Source organism: Agelaius tricolor, unplaced genomic scaffold (genome assembly GCF_023055355.1).
Source record: "Agelaius tricolor isolate 1412-34295 unplaced genomic scaffold, bAgeTri1.0.p SCAF_19, whole genome shotgun sequence".
NCBI lineage: Eukaryota > Metazoa > Chordata > Aves > Passeriformes > Icteridae > Agelaius > Agelaius tricolor.
In genome coordinates this window covers 3,232,643-3,250,976 of record NW_027269279.1, presented here as the reverse complement: position 1 = coordinate 3,250,976, position 18,334 = coordinate 3,232,643, and the positions used below count along the sequence as shown (strand labels likewise).

At 45.6% G+C, this 18,334-nt stretch overlaps 2 protein-coding genes across 6 annotated transcripts in view; both read right to left on the bottom strand.

Annotated features, from left to right (window-relative positions):
• Positions 1-5,857, bottom strand: part of RNF216 (ring finger protein 216) — a 76,537-nt gene extending 70,680 nt beyond the window's left edge. Inside the window, exons 1-2 of one of the 2 annotated variants that reach the window (XM_071443901.1) lie at positions 5,657-5,857; positions 4,919-5,030 (exon numbers count right to left, since the gene is read on the bottom strand). The gene's annotated coding sequence lies outside the window, so the exon portion shown is untranslated. The remainder of the gene's footprint in view (positions 1-4,918; positions 5,031-5,656) is intronic. The other variant, XM_071443902.1, reaches the window with a different exon arrangement.
• Positions 5,858-6,914: 1,057 nt separating this feature from the next.
• Positions 6,915-18,334, bottom strand: part of SMURF1 (SMAD specific E3 ubiquitin protein ligase 1) — a 45,868-nt gene continuing 34,448 nt past the window's right edge. For 2 of the 4 annotated variants that reach the window (XM_071443894.1, XM_071443896.1), the window contains exons 12-18: positions 16,970-17,084; positions 15,843-16,021; positions 14,879-15,016; positions 14,402-14,522; positions 12,751-12,952; positions 11,851-11,935; positions 6,915-11,186 (exon numbers count right to left, since the gene is read on the bottom strand). In XM_071443894.1, coding sequence (XP_071299995.1) covers positions 11,087-11,186; positions 11,851-11,935; positions 12,751-12,952; positions 14,402-14,522; positions 14,879-15,016; positions 15,843-16,021; positions 16,970-17,084 — 940 coding nt within the window. In that variant the 3' untranslated portion in view covers positions 6,915-11,086. The remainder of the gene's footprint in view (positions 11,187-11,850; positions 11,936-12,750; positions 12,953-14,401; positions 14,523-14,878; positions 15,017-15,842; positions 16,022-16,969; positions 17,085-18,334) is intronic. The other 2 variants (XM_071443895.1, XM_071443897.1) reach the window with 1 other exon arrangement.

Genomic DNA, 18,334 nt, shown 5'->3' with positions numbered 1-18,334 from the left:
AAAAAATAAGCAGCTTCTTGCACCCAACAACTGCTGCAGGAGGAGCATTGCCACAGAAGAACTGCAACTACCTCCCTACTGCTCCAGCAGCACAGATGACCACTTGTCAAAAGATTTTCCAGACAGGCAGCAACAGCCTTTGTAAAACTGGGTTTAGTTTTGTTTACAGCCACGTGTGGCCTTGCAGCCAATTCCAGCCCAGCAAGCTCCCAGCAGTGAAAACCCAGGGCAGCCTTCCAGGCTCATGACAGTTGTCCAGCCTGACTTCACCCACATCACGTGGCAGTGGCCACTGTGCAGTTTGAGTATGTTAAAATAGCAGAAAAGAGGCTGCATTTGAGGTAAATACTACTGTATCAGAACAGAAAATAGTGAAATTAGATGGTGGCTGGATTTAGAGATGCTCCACATCCAGCATGAATCCCTTCTGAGACTACTAAAGTTCACAAAGAATGAATGATGAGCTAAAAAGGGAGAAAAGAAGAGCTGCATGTTAACTCTCCTGTAGATTAATGAGACTGTACCACCCATCCCAAGGCAAACCAACATTTCACAGACACAGGACTGCAAAAGCCACCACAGGCCACAGCCAGGGGGTTACAGGCTGCACTCAGAGCACTTAATGACAGACTTTTTCAGGCAGTGAATCCTGTGCCCACCCTTGGTCAACACATTTGTGTCCAACACTGGGTGAGTCCTCACAGCAGAACAGAAATTCTCTTCCTGGGTGCTGCACTATCAGACAGATTATTTAACTACCTGGGCTGGAGGATCAGTAAAAACAGCCACAAATTGCTAAATAAACACAAACACTGTGTCCAAGGCAGAGGTGCTTCCAGCCTGTGAGCTGGTCTGGGCAGATCCAAGGGCACCTCCCAGTTGATACACAATGAAGCTCCACTAAAAGGATTCTGCTCTAACAATCTACAAGGAACTATTTACATGAGCCAAGTTACTGCTCCCAGGTCTTGCTCATCTGTAGCTGGAAATCCCAGCAGCACAGGAGGCATTAAATGCCCTACCCTGCTGGTTTCCTGAAAGGAAAGAAAGAGCTGCTTTTCCTGCCTCCCCATTATGCTGCTGCTGTCATCTCCCTCAAATTGCATTTCAGCACATGACAGCAGAGCAGGGAAAGGAGGAAAGTCCTCAGCAGCATCGTGGCTGTGCTGCAGGCAGCTTGTCAGCACTGCTGTCCCTTCTCTCTGCCAACCCCCTGAAATGTGTTTGCCCAACAGAGCTTGTACTTGCCAGGGGTACGTGGGCCAGTGCTCCTTCCAAGATTGGCCTTCAGGCAAAAAATCATCTGCAAGAAGCATCAGGGAGAGGTTTTCCTTCCCCATCCATCACACAAAAACACATCATGTCTTTGGGGTGGGATTTGGAAGTGGAAGTGTAAATCTGTTCCTTGCTCTGGTTTTGCAGGGGCTGCAAAAAGCCAACCCCTGCCTGCTTTCCTCCAAGGAATAACAGGAGCAGTGCCCACAGCTTGGTAAGAGCATGTCAGTCTGGATAAAGCAGTACAGAAGCCTTGTGCAAGGAGTGCTTTGGACAAAACATATTTCTTGAGGCCATTTTTCATTCTTATATTCACCCAAAAAGAGATTCCAGCTAGTGCAGATCCCGACCACCGTGTACTGCAGAGCAGCATCACGTGATGCCTCTACAGATCCCATCCAAATGTTTCTCTGAATAATGCAAACAGTAGCTTGGCCTCCTTGCAGGGGAGAGCAGGCTGAGGGAGCAACACCACTGAAAACATTTCAGGCCACTCTGCCACCCACAAACACTCCCAGTTTTATTTCAGCCCATCAACCTCGCTTCTCATTACAAGGGGCAACCACAGCTCCAAAGCTCACCCTGGGAGCAGCTGGACACCACCAGCATCAGCACAGGAGTGGGGCACCCTAAAGCCAGAGAGGAATCCACACATTTAATTTCAATTCCTGCTGACCTGGGTCAGGAACACTGCATGGCTCGGGGTAGCAGCTGCCCCACGGAGAAATCCTTCCCTAAAGCCCAATGGTTTTTCCACTTAATCAGGCACTGACAGTTCCCCTCATGAACACAGGCAGGGAACCACAGCAGGGCTGGTAATTAGGAGAGAGGTGTCATTCAGAAGGAATATCATTTCCCATCCTCAGGAATTAAGCTTTCTCAAGGATTGTTATGAATTTAAAACTATTGCAAGCCCTTAAGCGCTGACCCAGAGGAAAAACATCACTCCCGAGATAGTCCAAAATAAACTTGAAATTCTATAAAAGTGACATGAAGGCTGGTGAGAATGAGATTATCCCAGCTCAGTGAGACACTCCCTATTATCTCTCATCTTAATGCTTTGACAAGGATAACTTACTTGAGCCACCAGGACACTGCTAAGTGGCTTTTTCCCCCCCTCTTTTCCTGTTTCCTCTGCCTACCCCTCCCCAGTTTCCCACATCTCCCACTTCCAGTAACCTCCTTAAAAACAAAACTACTCTGGAATAATGTTGGCCAGCCCATTATTCAGCTGCATTTCAAACACAGGAACTCCCAGCCTGTACACAAATGACCTTATCTCCAGGGAGACAGCTGCTGTCCCAGGCAGCTGTGTGTTTCACACCTTCTGCTGTATTTACAAAGGCACCTGTCCCACTGGGAGCAATCCCAGTTACATGAAGCAGCTCTAAACCCCACCATCACTTCAGTGCACACACAGGCTTTGGAGACTATTAATCCCTCATCTTTAAGCAGTTACAATGATGTCCAAATTCAATAATTTAAAGGGAGTCTTAAAATATCTCCAGATCAAATCCATTGGAAAAGAACAAAACAAACAAAAAAACCAACTCCAAACTTTCAATTGGAGAGAGGAATTAGTGCTGCAGTTCTGACTGTCCCAGAAAGAATGCAGCCAGTGGCAAGCCCCAACACCCAGCACTGCTGGCGCTCAGACACAGCAAACCACTCACAATGGCTTTAGAAAGATATAAATAAAAATAAGACACCCATTCCAAATTAATGAATGGGAGCTTCTTCCAGCAGGCACTAAACAACACCCGAAGGGCTCCACGTCTCTTGCACTTGGGTTTGTGCTACTCCAGGTTGCTAATCAGCTCCTGGCCCCTGGGAAATGCTTCCTGCCTCTCTCCAGCTGCGCTGGAATTGTCTGTTTGCCCCACCTATTCTTGCCACAGGACTTTTCAGTGATTTGTGTCCAATTTCAAAGCACAAGCCTTGCCAGCAGCAGGAACGCCCACTGCATTCTCAGGCAGACAAAGCACTGGTCTACCCCGGAATTTGGATTTCCGAGGCAGCTCCTGAAACTCCAGGCCAGGAACAGGCTGCCAGCACCCTGCTGGAATCCAGACTGCACCTTATCACCAGGAACACCTGCCCCAAGTGCCCTTCTAGGAACTGCTGTTCCTGCCCTGACTGCCTGCAGCCAGGCCAACCAGAAGGAAAACATCCTAGGAAGCAAGAAAAAGAGATGGAAGAAAGCCTGTTAGCACAATGCAGCACCTCCAAGCAGGCTGAATGTCTACAGATCTTCAGGAAATCTGTCCGAGTCCCTTCCCAAGTCTTGGTGTTCCAGGCACAAACTCCTGTCAAGATGATTGTTTATTAACATGCAGTCACACCACCAAGACACCCAGCACATGAAATCTATTAACATGTTTACAATTGCAGAAAGCCTGATGTAAGGCAGTGGAATTTTTGCACAGCATTCATCTAGAAATTAAAAGCACATATTAAAGCTGTAAATCCCAGAGTTCTGGAATTAAAAGCTGTGCCTGGAATCCTCCTAGTCCTAAACAAAGTGGGTTCTACCACATGGTTTGAGCTGCACAGGCCCTGTACCTGTTCAGGGATGTACCAGAAGCTGCTCAAGATTTGGATCTGTAGAATGATGGGTCTCAGATTTCCTGCCTCACCTTCCAAACAGGTTGCTGGAGGAAAAACCCTCATGCCAACCTCTCTGAAAGCAGGAGAGGCCACATTAGCTGAGCCTGCAAAGGCCAGTCTGAATGCCTGATGGGGGACACCTGCCTTTCCCTCCACTGCTACCACTGGAAACCTGCAAGAGCTCTAAAGTGCATCAGGTGGGAGAGCAGAGATGGTTCAAAAGAGGAATCAACCTCCACAGAGACAGAATAGAGAAGCAGAGATCTGCCCACAGGTCATAGGGCCTGGCTGTGCCTCTCAGCCACCAAGGCATCCTCTAGAACTCCTGCCTGAAGCAATGCTGTTCCATAGGGAAAGAAACACAAGAGGGAATACTCTGAAAAGCACATGGACATCAAGCTTTAGTCCTTCAGCACCATGCCTGAATTATGGAAATAAAAGTGCACAGCAGCAATATCAGCTCTTCTCTTTCAAAGCATCAGAGATCTCAGGACAGTGACCAAACCATAAGAAACTGAACAGAAACATCAACAACTAAACTTATTTCTATGAAAACTGTTCTAAGCATCTGTCAGTAAGATTCTAAAGTAAAATATTGGAGGACACTCAAAGACAACACTCCAGGCCATAAAGCACAGGTGAGATGAAAGGAAAAACTCCCCAGGCTGGGCTGGCAGGTGCAAGCAGCTGTTACCCACCCAGGGCTCCAGCCAGCACAGCTGCAAAGCCGGGGATCCATGGGATGACTCTTTAAGCCAATCCACATTTTGCCCACCCCAAAGCACTGCCCCGGGCCAGCTCACACTCCTCTTTCACACACACGCTGGAGTTCCCCACAGCTCTTTAGCCTCAGACTTGGGTGGGATCCCAACCTGCCTCCAGCCGTCTGGGGGAACAAGGTCAGCTCCAGGGGCAGAAAAACTCATTCCATAAACGCGGTGTACATTAACACTTCCAGGCTGTGCTCTACCACGGCTGGCTGGCACTTGGATCAATAGAGAAGGGAAAGAAGAGGAGGAAGAGGAGTATCTCTTACACTGATCCCTCAGCTCCGAGGACAGCTGTGTTTGGGGTTTCTTTCCTGCAGCAGCTCCCACAGCAGATACCTGAAATGTCGAGATGTCCCAACAGCACCGAGTGCTCCCACACTGAACAGGGGTCAGAAGAGAAATATCTTTTACCCTCCTCTGCCCACCAGCTCCGGCTTATCCCCGACTCCAAACCCCCGGCCCGGGGTACCCGGCACAGCCGTGAGGAGCCCCCGGGAGCAGCGCCTGTCCGCGGCTGTCCCTCGGGGCTGCGGGGGATACAGGGGCGGTGAAGGGACCCCCTGGCCCCGGGAATGGGGAGAAGGGAAGCGGCCCTGAGGGGATGGAGGGAAAGGATCCAGTCCTGAGGGGAGCCGGAGGGGGAGGCGGTGTCCTCGATCCTGAGGGAGAGCGAGGAGGAAGGACTCGGCTCTAAATGAACGTGGAGGGGGACGGGAGGACGGACACGGGGACGGCGACGCGAGGGACCCGTCCCTGAAGGGAAGCGCTACGGGGGAACAACCCGTCCCTGACGGCAAGAGAGGGGAAGGACCGGCCCTGAAGGGACGCAGGGAAAGAGGAACGGACGGAACGGACACCGGGCCCTGAGGAGACGCGGGGAGAGGGGGGAGAACGACCGGTCCCTGAGGACAGGCCCAGCCGGGAGCAGCGCCCGACCCCGCAGCGAGGGGTCCGGCGAGGCCCAGGGACGCCCCGAGGGGCGGCAGGGCTGTCCCGGCACTCACCGGCTCCGCGGGACGGAGGGGTCACCCCGGCACTCAGCGGCCCCGCTGCCCCTCCGGCCCCGCTTCATTTAACCGCCGCTCCCGCCGCTTCCGCCCGGCCCGCGCCACGTGACCGCGCCGCCCCGCACCATAGAGACACGGCCAGGGAGGGACAGAGCGGCGCGCGGGGACGGGCGGCGCGAGCGGGCCCGGCCCGGCCAACCTACCATAGAGACACAGGGGGCGGACGGGCAGCGGCGCGGGACGCCCCCTGCCGGGCGGGCGGTGCTCCCGGGGGAGGGGGCGGGGCCAGGGCCGCACGTGCGTGAGGGGCGGAGCCGGGGGGGGCAGAACTGAACTTTGGGGGGTCAGCAATGGGGAAGGGGGGCAGAACTGAACTTTGGGGGGTCAGCAATGGGGAAGGGGGGCAGAACTGAACTTTGGGGGGTCAGCAATGGGGAAGGGGGGGCAGAACTGAACTTTGGGGGGTCAGCAATGGGGAGGGAGGGCAGAACTGAACTTTTTTGGGGGCTCAGCAATGGGGAAGGGGGTCCGGGACCCCTGCACGGGATCCCCCTGGAGCAGGCTACAAGGATCCTCCTCTCTCTTAGCACCAAAAGGAAAGCAGAAATCAAGAAAACTTCACAAAAAGTCGTTATTAAAGAAAACAGTGGTGTCAGTGTGTGGCAGAGCACTGAAGGACTGACACTATTTCCTGCTCCAGGTAATGAAATCGTTCAGGCCCTGCTGCTGGCTGACACGAGGGGTGGGCTGCAGCATTTGTTCATACTGTAAAATTACTCAAAGAATAAAAAGCATTTTATTTGCACTCCTTCCTTTTTATTTATTAAACTGAATTATGGCCAGAAGAAACCCCAGCTTCCAGTGCTGCAGCACACACCAACGCTAAGCACCCTCCTCGGACTTTCTCCTGTCCTTCTCCACCTGCAAAGCAGCAGTAATTAGGGAAAAAAACCCAAACAAACAGGAAAGCAAGGATTCATCAACATCAGTGAATCTTTCTCCAGCTTTCATTAAGGGGGAGATTATAATTTTTCTGCAATCTGAGGTTTTGGAAAAGTATCAGGACAAATAATGAGACAAGAGGGGAAAAAGATTAACGTGAATTATTGAAACAAAGTATTCTCCCTGCAGAGGAGGACTTTCATCTGGGCAATCCTTATAGAGCTGCTAAATCAGTTGCATTTCGATACTTTGTCCTCTCTTTTCCTCTGATTCCCACAAATATTTTAACAAACAAAACAGTAGCTACCAAGAGTTTAAAGTTGTGAGTTTATTGCATATGTAACAAAAATGAACATGACCTCCTGGGTCCAGCCTACTATACAATCACTGTTTATTCCAGCTGGTTCCATAACCACATTAAATAGAACTAGTATTTCCTTAAATACTTTGATTTAGACATAAAATGAAACATTAGTGTACAACTTCCACAAAATAAATCTGCAATAAAAACAGTGTGAAGAATAACAAGGATAGCAGCAATACTTAAACATGACATTACAAAATAATAAATTAAAAAAATACATTATAAAGTGGTTGAGGAACAACAACAACAACGACAACAACAAAAAAAAAAAAGAACAGATTAAAACCAGATCCATACTGTGTTTCTGGGAATTTGCTGTGCCACACAGCCCTGAACCTGGGCACTGGCTCCAGAGGGCCTGGTGGCTGGATCAGTAATTTACAAAACCTGCTGGATTTTACAACCACCTCCACCTGAACTGAGGACAAACTGCTGAGCTGATGGCACCGCCTGGAGCTTGGAGCAGCCTTTTTGGAGCAGGGTCCTGTCTAACATAATGCCCAAGAGAACACTCACACCCATCCATCCAACAGCCTGCTTTCTTCCTGCTGGAGCACACGAGCAGAGTGGTGGTTTCCTACATCCCTGAGCGTAGAGGAGAGGCTGGGGAGCAGTCCCAGGGCAGGGCTGCTGCAGCAGAGGGGTTTGTGTGGCACAGCAGTGACGCCCACGCTGTGCCTCGTCTTCCCTTCGGGTCACACCCAAGAGTTTCGGCGCTGGAACGTGGAATGGCAACACCAACACGGGACTCCATGGTTTTCTTTGGGCAAGTTTGAGAATAACAACCAAGTTCAAGTGCTGGCAGAGCGAGTGGGACTGGACACACAAATTCAGACAGCTGAGGTTATCCCAGACCTCTGAGAGCCACTGGCTCAAGCCAAGCTAACTCCTGTTGGCATTTTGTCCTTCCCTGGCCTTGGAGGTGGGCACAGGAAGAACAAACAGCCCATGGCTCCAAAGCCAATCTGCCTCACTTCTTGCTGTTCCTCCATCCACCCAACCAGCTTTAAGGCCTGCCTCAAATGCATGTACAGAACAAGACAAAAATGTCTCTGTCGTCACTGAAGTGGCACAAAATTGCAAAGACAACACGACGGGAGAGGTGGTGAAGCTGTTGAAAAGAGAACTGAAATAATTTAAAAGACAGTGCCCTATTCTCATTACTGTCAGCACGGAGGAGGTACCTTGACAAGGGCTTTAAAATACAGCAAAAAACAGACGGACTTCTCCAAACAACAATCCTTGCCTATTCTTATTTTGTGCATTCAATAAAACACTGACCTAGCAAAGACATTAGGAACTATCTTATGTCAACTGGGTCGTTGACATAAAGCTACTTGACCTATAGATCTCCAAATCAGGGGCCTTTCCCTTCACCTCACTTGGTTTGTACTGAGCCAGTTGTGCTGCAGGTGTGACGGGATTTTTATTAGGGGTGGGCTTTAGTATCTGGGTTTTTGGGGTTTTTTTACACTTCTTTCAGTGAAAAATCCACATGAGACTGCATGCAAAGCTTTTGGGCAATAATCCATTTTGCATTTTTCCTATCTGACTGGTTTATTGCACATTCAAACGTACTGAAAGGATTAAATACACTCTATGAACAGGTTTCACTTCAAAGCAATTTGGAAAATCCAGGGTTGTGGGGACTCTGCTACTCAGCCTGGGACTCTAGGGATGCTGTCTGCCAACTGCTGCACATCCCAACAACCAGAACTGCAGAAACTGGTCTCCAAGTGCCAAAAGATCCCTACAGAACAGGGGCTGAACGTGCCTCTCCTGTACAGTCCTGCAGGATGAGCATCTTTAGCTACCCTGTGCAAACCTCACAATATGGTACAATTTTACACCTCCAATGCGACTCCCGACAACAAATCACAAGAATTATGGTCAATGGCAAAAAGAAAACCACAAACAAACAAAACAGAGAAAGATGCCAGGTTTTGACAAGTGTCTACTTTCTGTCCTATCACAGTTTAAAGCTATTACCAAATGCAATTAAATAAAAAAAACAAAATAGAAGTATTCCAGTAGACATCTCCTAAGGACAGTCTCTTACCCACAGCTGAATTTCAATGCACTATTCCATTAATGTAACATCTGTTAAGTGGTTCAGTCATGAATCTCTCTAGAAATCAGGCTTGCCAAAGAAAAAAAAATCCTATACAAGCAAGCCTGCTTAAGTTTAGACATGTTTGATAGATAACTGGGTCTCTCTGAAGCCATGTTATTTGTTAAAATATTGTCTCATCTTGGTGTGCCAACTGGAAAAATGTTAGTGATTCAGTGTCATAGGTTACAATGTAAGATGTAACCAAAAGTATGTATTCCATCACAATCTGTTAAAACCAACTGGGGCAGTGCTCTTTGTCTCTTCCAGGACACATCCCTGCTAACTCCCTCTGGGGGAATTATCTTCTGTTAATGGGCCATGGAGCCTCAATGCATGACTGACAAAATCACATCATCCCATGCTGAGATGCTCCACCCAGGGGAGGAACCAAGCATTCCTACCTGGATATAATCTGAGATTTGGAACACCACAGCAGCCCCTACCTAACGCATTCCCAGAGGACAAGAGCTACACAACCACCACTGGAGACCTTCAGAGGAAGACCAGACCCTTCTACAGGATCACTGCTTCAACAGAACCACATCTATCACTTCATCAGGACTGCAGCCACCACTAACTGGGGCTGCCATCACCACCCTGACCAACAGGGTGTCAGCTCCTAGCCTGACTCTGTCCCTTTAAGCCAGTGTTTCTGTATTATTGCCTTGTTATATATACTAGTAATGAGCCATTATTCCTATTTCTCATATCTTTGCCTGAAAACCCCTTAATTTCAAAATGATAATAATTTGGAGGGAAGGGGTTTACATTTTCCATTACAAGGGAGGCTCCTGCCTTCCTTAGCAGACACCTGTGTTTCAAATCAAGACGTTCAGGTATTGGATTTGCTTTTGTTTCCCCTGTGTTAGAGAACAAACCTTTTAATATTAGTTTCAGATATTGGAAAAAATAGCCTTATGGCTCTCTGGAGAAATTTTCATCCCTATGTAACTGAAGTCATAAATTGTTCCAATAGCTTTCTGTAACATTTAGAAAGTATTCACTCTATAGTTCCCCTTTCACCTCAATCTCCAAATAAACCTTTCCCAAGGCCAAAAAATTTGAAGCAGGAGTTTGTTCTGTTAACTTGACTTTTAGTGATTTCCATGTGAGTCTTAGAATTAAAAGTCACACAAACACATCTTGGGTAAAACAGTGGCACAGAAATCACAGCTTTGGGATTGAATGGATCTTTATCCTCTGTCTCCTCCTCACAAGGCTTCTCTGCAAGGTACTTATATCTGAACAAACGATGGAAAGTAATTCTGCTGGAGGAAAGAATTGTTTTCACGTGCAAAACAATTAGACTCAGCCAGGACAACCAAAAAGAAATCACACAATACCGTTTAAGCTGTCCCAGATTCCTTCACTTTTCTTAAGGTGAGCCACAGCTTCCATTGGGAGCTTCCTGCTAAGGCAGAACTTGGATTTCTTTACCTTTCAGTTAAATGTTCATATGGAGGTATTTTCTGCTAGAAGTTTACTTTTTAAACAGATGTTTAAAATGTGCAATGCAAATTCTGGTGCCAGTCAGACACTCTGCACCTGCTGGATTCTACAAAGGCTCAACCTTGATTTAAGACAGACTAACCAGGTGCACCTACCAGTTTTAAGTCCTCAGCAAATTAAGCTCATTCTCAAATACACTTTGATTCTCCTATTAAAAAAGCCCCACAGGTCACTGACCCTATCACAATATGTGTTACAAATCTAGCAGAATATCCTGTGTAACCAAAGCCAAATGCTGAATTTGGCTGCATTTCAGGGGGGATAGAAGAAGAGGGAAGGGGTTATTGTAACAAAGGGGAGAAAATAGAGTTGGGAACCACCAAGAAAAGCCCCGACCCTCCCCCCCCAAATCCACCAGCGACCTAAGGGAAACAGCCTCATCTCTAAGTTGTCAGAGTTCAGATGTTTCAGACAGCTTAGCAGGAAGTTCACAGCAAGCTTCTTCTAGCTTTTGATTTGGTGGTCCATGAGCTAGCATCTGTTTCCTTTGGTTGCTTTTTCATTCCACAGCAAACCCACACGTCTCTTCCACAGCTGTCAACAGCTTCTCATAAAGCTTCTCGTATGACTCATAAGGCGGAATGTCGATCCGGTTAAAGCTGCAGGGAAAGGAACAAAACACTGATGGATCTGAAGTGCTTATTGGGGGAGAAATGTGAAGAGGCTACACATAGATAGAAATTGTAAAAACTCTCAGCTGTCTCAGCGACCAAAGGAGACAAGATGAAAAACAACTACTTCTACAGCAGGAATGCAGAGCTTAATAGGGCAGCGTTTGGGATGAGGAGGAGGAAGAGGAAGATGCAGGAGACTTGCAAAGAAAAAGCAACACATCAGGCAAGCCCTCTCCCTGCCCTGCCTGCAGACAGTCTGCTGCTGCTGCTGACACCATTTCCTGCCTCTGATGGAGTGAGATTTCCGTGCAAGGGCTCAGGCTATGCCTATACTGCAGCAACAGCATGAGCTTGCAACATTCGACATCTGACAACACTTCCTTGTAATAAAGAAATAAAGAAATAAACTTACAAACATCTCACTACCCAGAATTATCACCACTGGAATAAATGAAAACCACAGATAGTATAGAAGAAAAGCTTTAAGAAAGGCAAATTATTTTGCTTGCTGCAGAGCAGAGATATATCCAAGCTAACAGAGCACTCTTGGAGTCATCCATGTGCATCACATGCCTAACCCCTGCCCAGGACAGAGATGACTCCTTTAAATCAAGACAAAGGGAGAGGAAGCAGAGTGTTTCCATCTTACCAAGTGTGAGCTTTTGGAAGGTTGTCTGTGTTTGCATCTATTAAATGGATGGTAAACAGTCTGGGTCCTGCAGCGCCTGTAGAACCTTAGACAGACATTCTAGTTAATGCACTTCAACAAAGCCTCATTCACACACACACATTTTGCTGAGTATAAAATGGCAAGAGAGGAAATTACAGCTCCAGCTGCAAGCCTAAGTATGTCCTAGGCTAAATCTGTAGAGATATTTGCAGCTGATGAAGGGATGGCAGAAGAGATAGGGCTGTTTGTGACAATCATTTCACTGACTGGTATTTTGGAAAGCTGCTAAATTTGATATTAATGAAGCTGCACCATCAAAAATGAAAATACTTAAGTGCATGAAGGTTTTCCTTGTAAAACAGAACTAGTATTTTAATTTTGAACATCAGTTTACTGCCAGCCAACAAATGGAATGTGATCAGGAGATCAGAACAGCCAAGGACACTGCCACATTTTTGATAAAAACCTGCAATTTTCAGAAATTTGTTTTAAAGCCTAATGGTTTGTTGCTGAACCCTGAGGGGAATACAATTCTCACATGAAAAAGTTCTTTAGTCAGCCATATATCCCTGTGCACATTTGCATGGAATGATTTGAACCTCAGAGCACAGAGCTGCAGGAGACTGACGAGCCAAAACTGACAGCAGTCAAAGCACTGCACAGTAACAGATCCACCAGCTTCCATCACTATCAGCAACAGCCAAAGTGTTCAGCAGCAGCTGAGCTGCTGACAAATGTAAAACAGCTCTCAAGCTCTGAAGTTTGCAAGTGCTTGACTTATCCAGTCATATGCTGATATTTTACAAGGGGCCTGTAAGTACCACACCACTTTTATCCCTTTCTCCAACCACAGATTAACTCAGCCTCCACATCAGTCACCTTGTAAAGCCTTGAAACCTTGAAGTGGGACACGCGTCGAGCCCGTCACGAACTGCAGCAGCCTTGCCCTTCTTTCCTCATCAAACGTTTCCACTGCTTGCCAGAACCACTTGACAATGTTGCTGTCAGCCATGCAGTGCTTTAGGCGTGTGTTGGACTTCCAGTCATTCAGGTCTATCTTATCCAGGCCTCCTATGATCAGCTGTTAAAAGATTAGGAAGCGCTTTAAAGTCCAGAGTAATTTCAGGTTTGCAGTTATAAAACACATCCAACCACGTCACCAAGCCTGGCATTGTTTAGGTGCTTCACCCACCTTTTTGGTGCAAGGTAACCTTTCAAACCAGTACAGAACTGCCAGCAAATCTCTCCAGTTTGACTGCAGTGAAACTGACCCCAAGTAGTGCTTTATCAACATTAGAACTTCCACAAGCATCTACGAGTCAGAAGCCCATGCAAAATTTGTTTTAGTGAATCTGTGCTCCCTGGAAGATACAGCCTGTCCTTATGAGGGCACAGCACTGATTTGGAATAAGGCTGTGGCACAGCACCATGGTCCTGCTGCAGGACTGTCCTAGAGGTGCCAATGGAATCCTGCTCAGCTTATGGGAACATCTGAGTTGCTTTGTTGTTCCACAACAAACAAGTGAAACTTTTTTTTGACACCATTTGTGAGAATATCTGACACAGACCAGACATATCACTTCAATCTCTTTTCCACATGACACCAGGTTGCAAAAAGGAAGTTGCTGCTGGCCATGATTTAACCACCTCCTCTGGCAACAACAAATAAACAGCACAGAGCAAACTTCACCCCTCAAAACAAAACGTGTGTTGTATTTTAAATTTCCCATAATATTCCACAGTAAGGATCCCATTGCTGAGAGCTGCCCTTTAGCAGCTGCCTTGCTGTGCCACCAAGACAGCACCCACTTACACCTGCTCACATCATTAGGGGAGTTGAGACTGTTCTGACATGGGGAGTATTGAAATATTTAATGGATTTTTAATCTACCTTTTTAAGCAAATGGAATGCAAGAACTTTGTGGGATTAACCAAAATGCATGACTGACTAGCACAAAATGCTTTCTAAACCACAAATGATGAATATTCCACAGGTTGTCTTATTTTTTCTAGGAAGCAAAACCAGAGGAAAAATTGCTGTAACAGGAACTATTTTAAGAAGTAGCTTTCTGCATCTCAGGATTTGATAAGAAGACAAATTAATTTCTTTTCTATATGCTCAACTCTTCTACTGCTGCAAACCAATTCCTGTGTGCAAACAGAAACAGCCATGCATGAAAAGTTACTGGACAAAACAGGTTCTGGGGTAAATAACATGTCTGGTCTTGCCAACAATTCCTCAAACTTGCAGAGCTTCCTCCTTCTCAGACCACCTGCCTTGAGCATTAGTCCTTGGATAGAAACCATGGTGTATTTATCTTTCCCTGTTTGAGTAGCCCTCTCAATAATATCAACCCAAAGAATGTCTAGAATAAACCTAAGAGGGTTTGGTTAAACAAATACTCAGCTTTCTGGTATATAGAATGGAATAAGTTTTGTGGTTTGTTTGTTTTATGTTTGTTTTTTAAATCGGTGCTTGACTGTGGATCAAACAAATTACAGAACAATAATCCATGTGGATAAAACATACCTCAAGTTCTTTCTGGTCAAAAGGCTTAAGGAGATGTTGAGGAATAAGTTCATTAAAACCTTTCTGCAGAGCCAGGAACTGTGCCTCTATTCCTCTCATGAACCGCCAGTTCACATACAACCTGTGGGGGAGGAAGGAAGAAGTCAGGGGTGATGAGCTGGACAGCACTGGGATTTTCACAGCACACTTGCAAAATGCTCATTTTACAGAGGACCTTGTTTTTACACACATTTTGTATTATGAAAGAAATGCTTATCCATTCCTTTTTCCATCAACAAATAATTATTGCACCATCAGCAGAAAAACCAAAATACCATTCAGAACTGCATCTTCCCAGGTCTTCCAGTGAAAACACTCGTGCCATTTATGACTCAGGAGTTCCCACCCAAAATACTTCCCTTGTTTCACTACATACAAAAATTCTGTTTACTACCCTCTTCCCACTCCATTTGCAGGACATATTTCTGTTGGCAATACCTGACATATTCCTTCTTGTTCTCTTCTGTCACTGGAATATTCCTGCCATTTGGTTTGAGTTCATGCTGTAAAATCCTCCCGAAGGCGTTGTGCTCCACACAGAACGTGTGGTCCAGGACTGGTGTGATATCGTTCTCTCTGCCAATGCACAGAGGGTAAACTCAGCATTTCTGGCATTTTGCTAACTCTCAGTGGTGATGCTGACAGTTATTTGAGCACCTAGGGAGTCCTCAGGCTAAATCCCAGTTATCACCTGCATTTCACACACCACAGGAATATTGCCACCATCACCAATTTCTGTATGGTTTAGTGCATGTTGAAGAGCCTGATCAGATATGGGATTTTCATCTAATTCTAACAGGACTCAGGATACTGGATAACACCCTATATACAGAAATACACACACACATCTATAGATATACACCCAGCAAGAATCTGATCTGCTGTCACATATCTGAAGCACAGAAGAGATCATACATAGAGAATTTCATCATCAGTAACTTCTTTAAATATAAAATTCAAAACAGTTTTTAGGAAAAGAAATTAAGATAATGCAAAGCAGTTCCAAAGATTCCCAAAGCTACACTGAATGCTGGATCTTGTCCTGTAAGCATACAGAAGCCCAAATTACTTCTATTTATTTTAATTTTAATCAGAGTTGGCTTTCTTTTGAAGAAGGCTGTACTTTCCCTCAGACCTCTGTCCTGAATTTGGATTTTGATAGTGATATTCTACCATACTCATGCCACCTTTAATGATTTAGCATCTACTTTATTGCAAGGAGAGTTTGCAATGAGAACTTTCCCTCAAGTACCTCTGATATATTAAGAACAGTTTAATGACTTTGTACAGACAGCCACCATAAAAAGGTTTTTGCAAACTCTTTGTCTAAAGCACCTCACTATTGCCAACAAACTCTACCCCATTTTCTGTACAGTGAGACATTGCTAAATTCAGTACTTACAAGATCCAGACTAAACTTTTGTGTAATTCTGGGTCAACAGATTCCAGGTCGGAGAGCTGGATGGGCTTCCCCAGCAGCTGCTTGTAAAAGGGAACTGTGAACCCCCCGTTGATATAGTGTCCATGGAACACAGCCAAACCCATTATCCGACCAACAAAATGGAAATAAGACAAATGGTCCTGCAGGGAGAGAGGAGAATCAGCCTTGGGAAGACACTGACATCTTGTGGCACCCTCGGTGGTTTGTTCTGTGTGAGTTACCTGCAGCCCTCTGGGCAAGAGCAGCCACCACTTTTCCTCACAACATAACCAAAACCAAAGCATTTAATGATTAAAAACCTTGAACGAGTCTCTCTGTGCATTACCTGATTAATAAATTGGATTCAAGTCTCTAGACCTCTCAAAGGGAAAAACTTGGAAAAAGAAAATCCCTGTGAAACCTCCAGCATCCAAGAAGATGAAGATTCCAAACAAATTAGTTTATTCTTTATTTAGCCATCCAAATGTATCTAGTCTTGAGGAAGCAGTCTGCTTGTTTCCTTCATCTCTTTCATGTTCCTTTGAAACTAACTTTTGAAAGCTGGGGTGTAAGACCTATGGTTAACATTCTTCCAATCCACCTCCCTCATCTTCCAGTGCAAATGTCAGGAAATGTCATGTCAGGAAGAATTCCCTCTACTAATACAGAACTGCTGCTCCTTTTAGGGTCTGCATCAATACAAATCCTCCAGTAAGAGAAAAAGCAAGCACAGGAGAGTAGTGAGAAAGGGCAAGCAAGGGATACATCCCTAAAAGTCATGGGGTGGCACTGCTGGGAATGCAATGCTGTGTGCACAACCAGCTGTGCTCACAGTGAAAATTAATTTCATCTGTTTTGTCTTCTCAGAGTCACTGTGCAAACCAATCAGTACTGAGGAGTCTCACAGAAATCAGGTATTTATCAAAGGCTGTCATGCTTTTAATTTCTGAACAAAACCCCTCTGCTTCTTACTGTATAAATATAGGACATTAACACCTTCTTATTTCAATTTACCCTGCAGTTTAGACACTTCTTGTGAAAGAACAGCTGTTATAAACTGCAGAGGACATCTCCTAAAGTAGGAATATTGCTGAGAAATTCATACTTACAGGATTGATAGAGGAGTCTGGATTGATTTGCAGCATGTAAATATTATCTGTGGAGTACTGGAAGAGTCCATAGTAGGGATTCAACATTTCATGGCACAGTAAATACAACCACTCTCTGACAAGAAAAAAACCCAACAAATTTAGAAAAGTGCAACTTGCACTTAAGTTTTAGACAACACAATTATTGTGATTGATCAGTCATGGAATGCTTATTTCAAAATCAGGTTCTCTTTTGGTGCCCTCCATTTGTAGACCAAAAGAGTGTGATTAAAACCCCACAACGTCCAACCCCACTCAGGGCAGACTTGGTTTAGTTTAGAAGCATTGAAGAGATTAACATCAATTAAAGAAGCTACAGCAAGCTGTTAGACAATGCCATCAACTAATTGAGTCTGAACAGGCCACACTTCCAAAAAATCCTGCCTTTGTACAGAGTTCAGCTATTTGGAGCCCATGAGATCTGCTTCTCTGCAACCTGTACAGTATAAGGAAATATTTAAAAAATCTGTTTATTAGAATCAGCTCAATTGCTGAGGATCTTTAGAAAAGCTGTTTTTCTGTCAGCTTGGTGACTGCTTTCAGCAGAGGCCAGAAGGGACAGAGACCAAGTGCATTAAAAGGAGGGGTTGGGTAAATTCTCTCACCTCGCTAACACACAAGGACAGGAGCAGAACTAAAGCTATTTTTGACCTCCCAAGCCACCATGACAAATACTCCTTTGTTGTTAAATTTGGACACCCTTCCCAGGTCCAAAATATTCAGAGAACTATCAATTGTAATGCTTAGAAAGTGGAGCTGTACTGATCTGGAAGAGTCTGTTGCAACTAATGGGCAATTATGAAAGGCATCAGGGTAACAGGATGTCAACAGTGGAGACACCCAAGGTTGCCTCGGGAAAGGCAGCTCAGAATGTTCCAGCTTCTTTCCTTTGTCCAGGGATTGATCACTGAAAGACACCTATGTGGGCAGCTTTTGTGGATTTGAGAAATTTCTCTGTGAATTTACACAACTCTGAGCCACCAGGTGAGCGTTTTTTCAGTGATGCTAAATCAGCTCCTGAATTTCAGATCTGAGGTGATCTGCAGGGAGTTATTGTCATTTTTAAGAGGAAGGCAAGTCCTCGCTGAAATTTTAGCTTTTGTTTAGGATTAGTTCATCTCCACTCCTGCTCCAACAGATCAGAGAGCTCTCCTGAATGCAGCTGAGACATAACAAAAAGGAACCCTCCTGCAATCCATTTGTGGGAAATCAGAGAGGTGTGTTCAACAAAACCATTCCTGTGATCTGGATCTGACTTCAGGGTCTATACACTCCCTGAGAGACCTCACAATTTGAGCTGATCAGTGGGACAACTGTTAAATCACA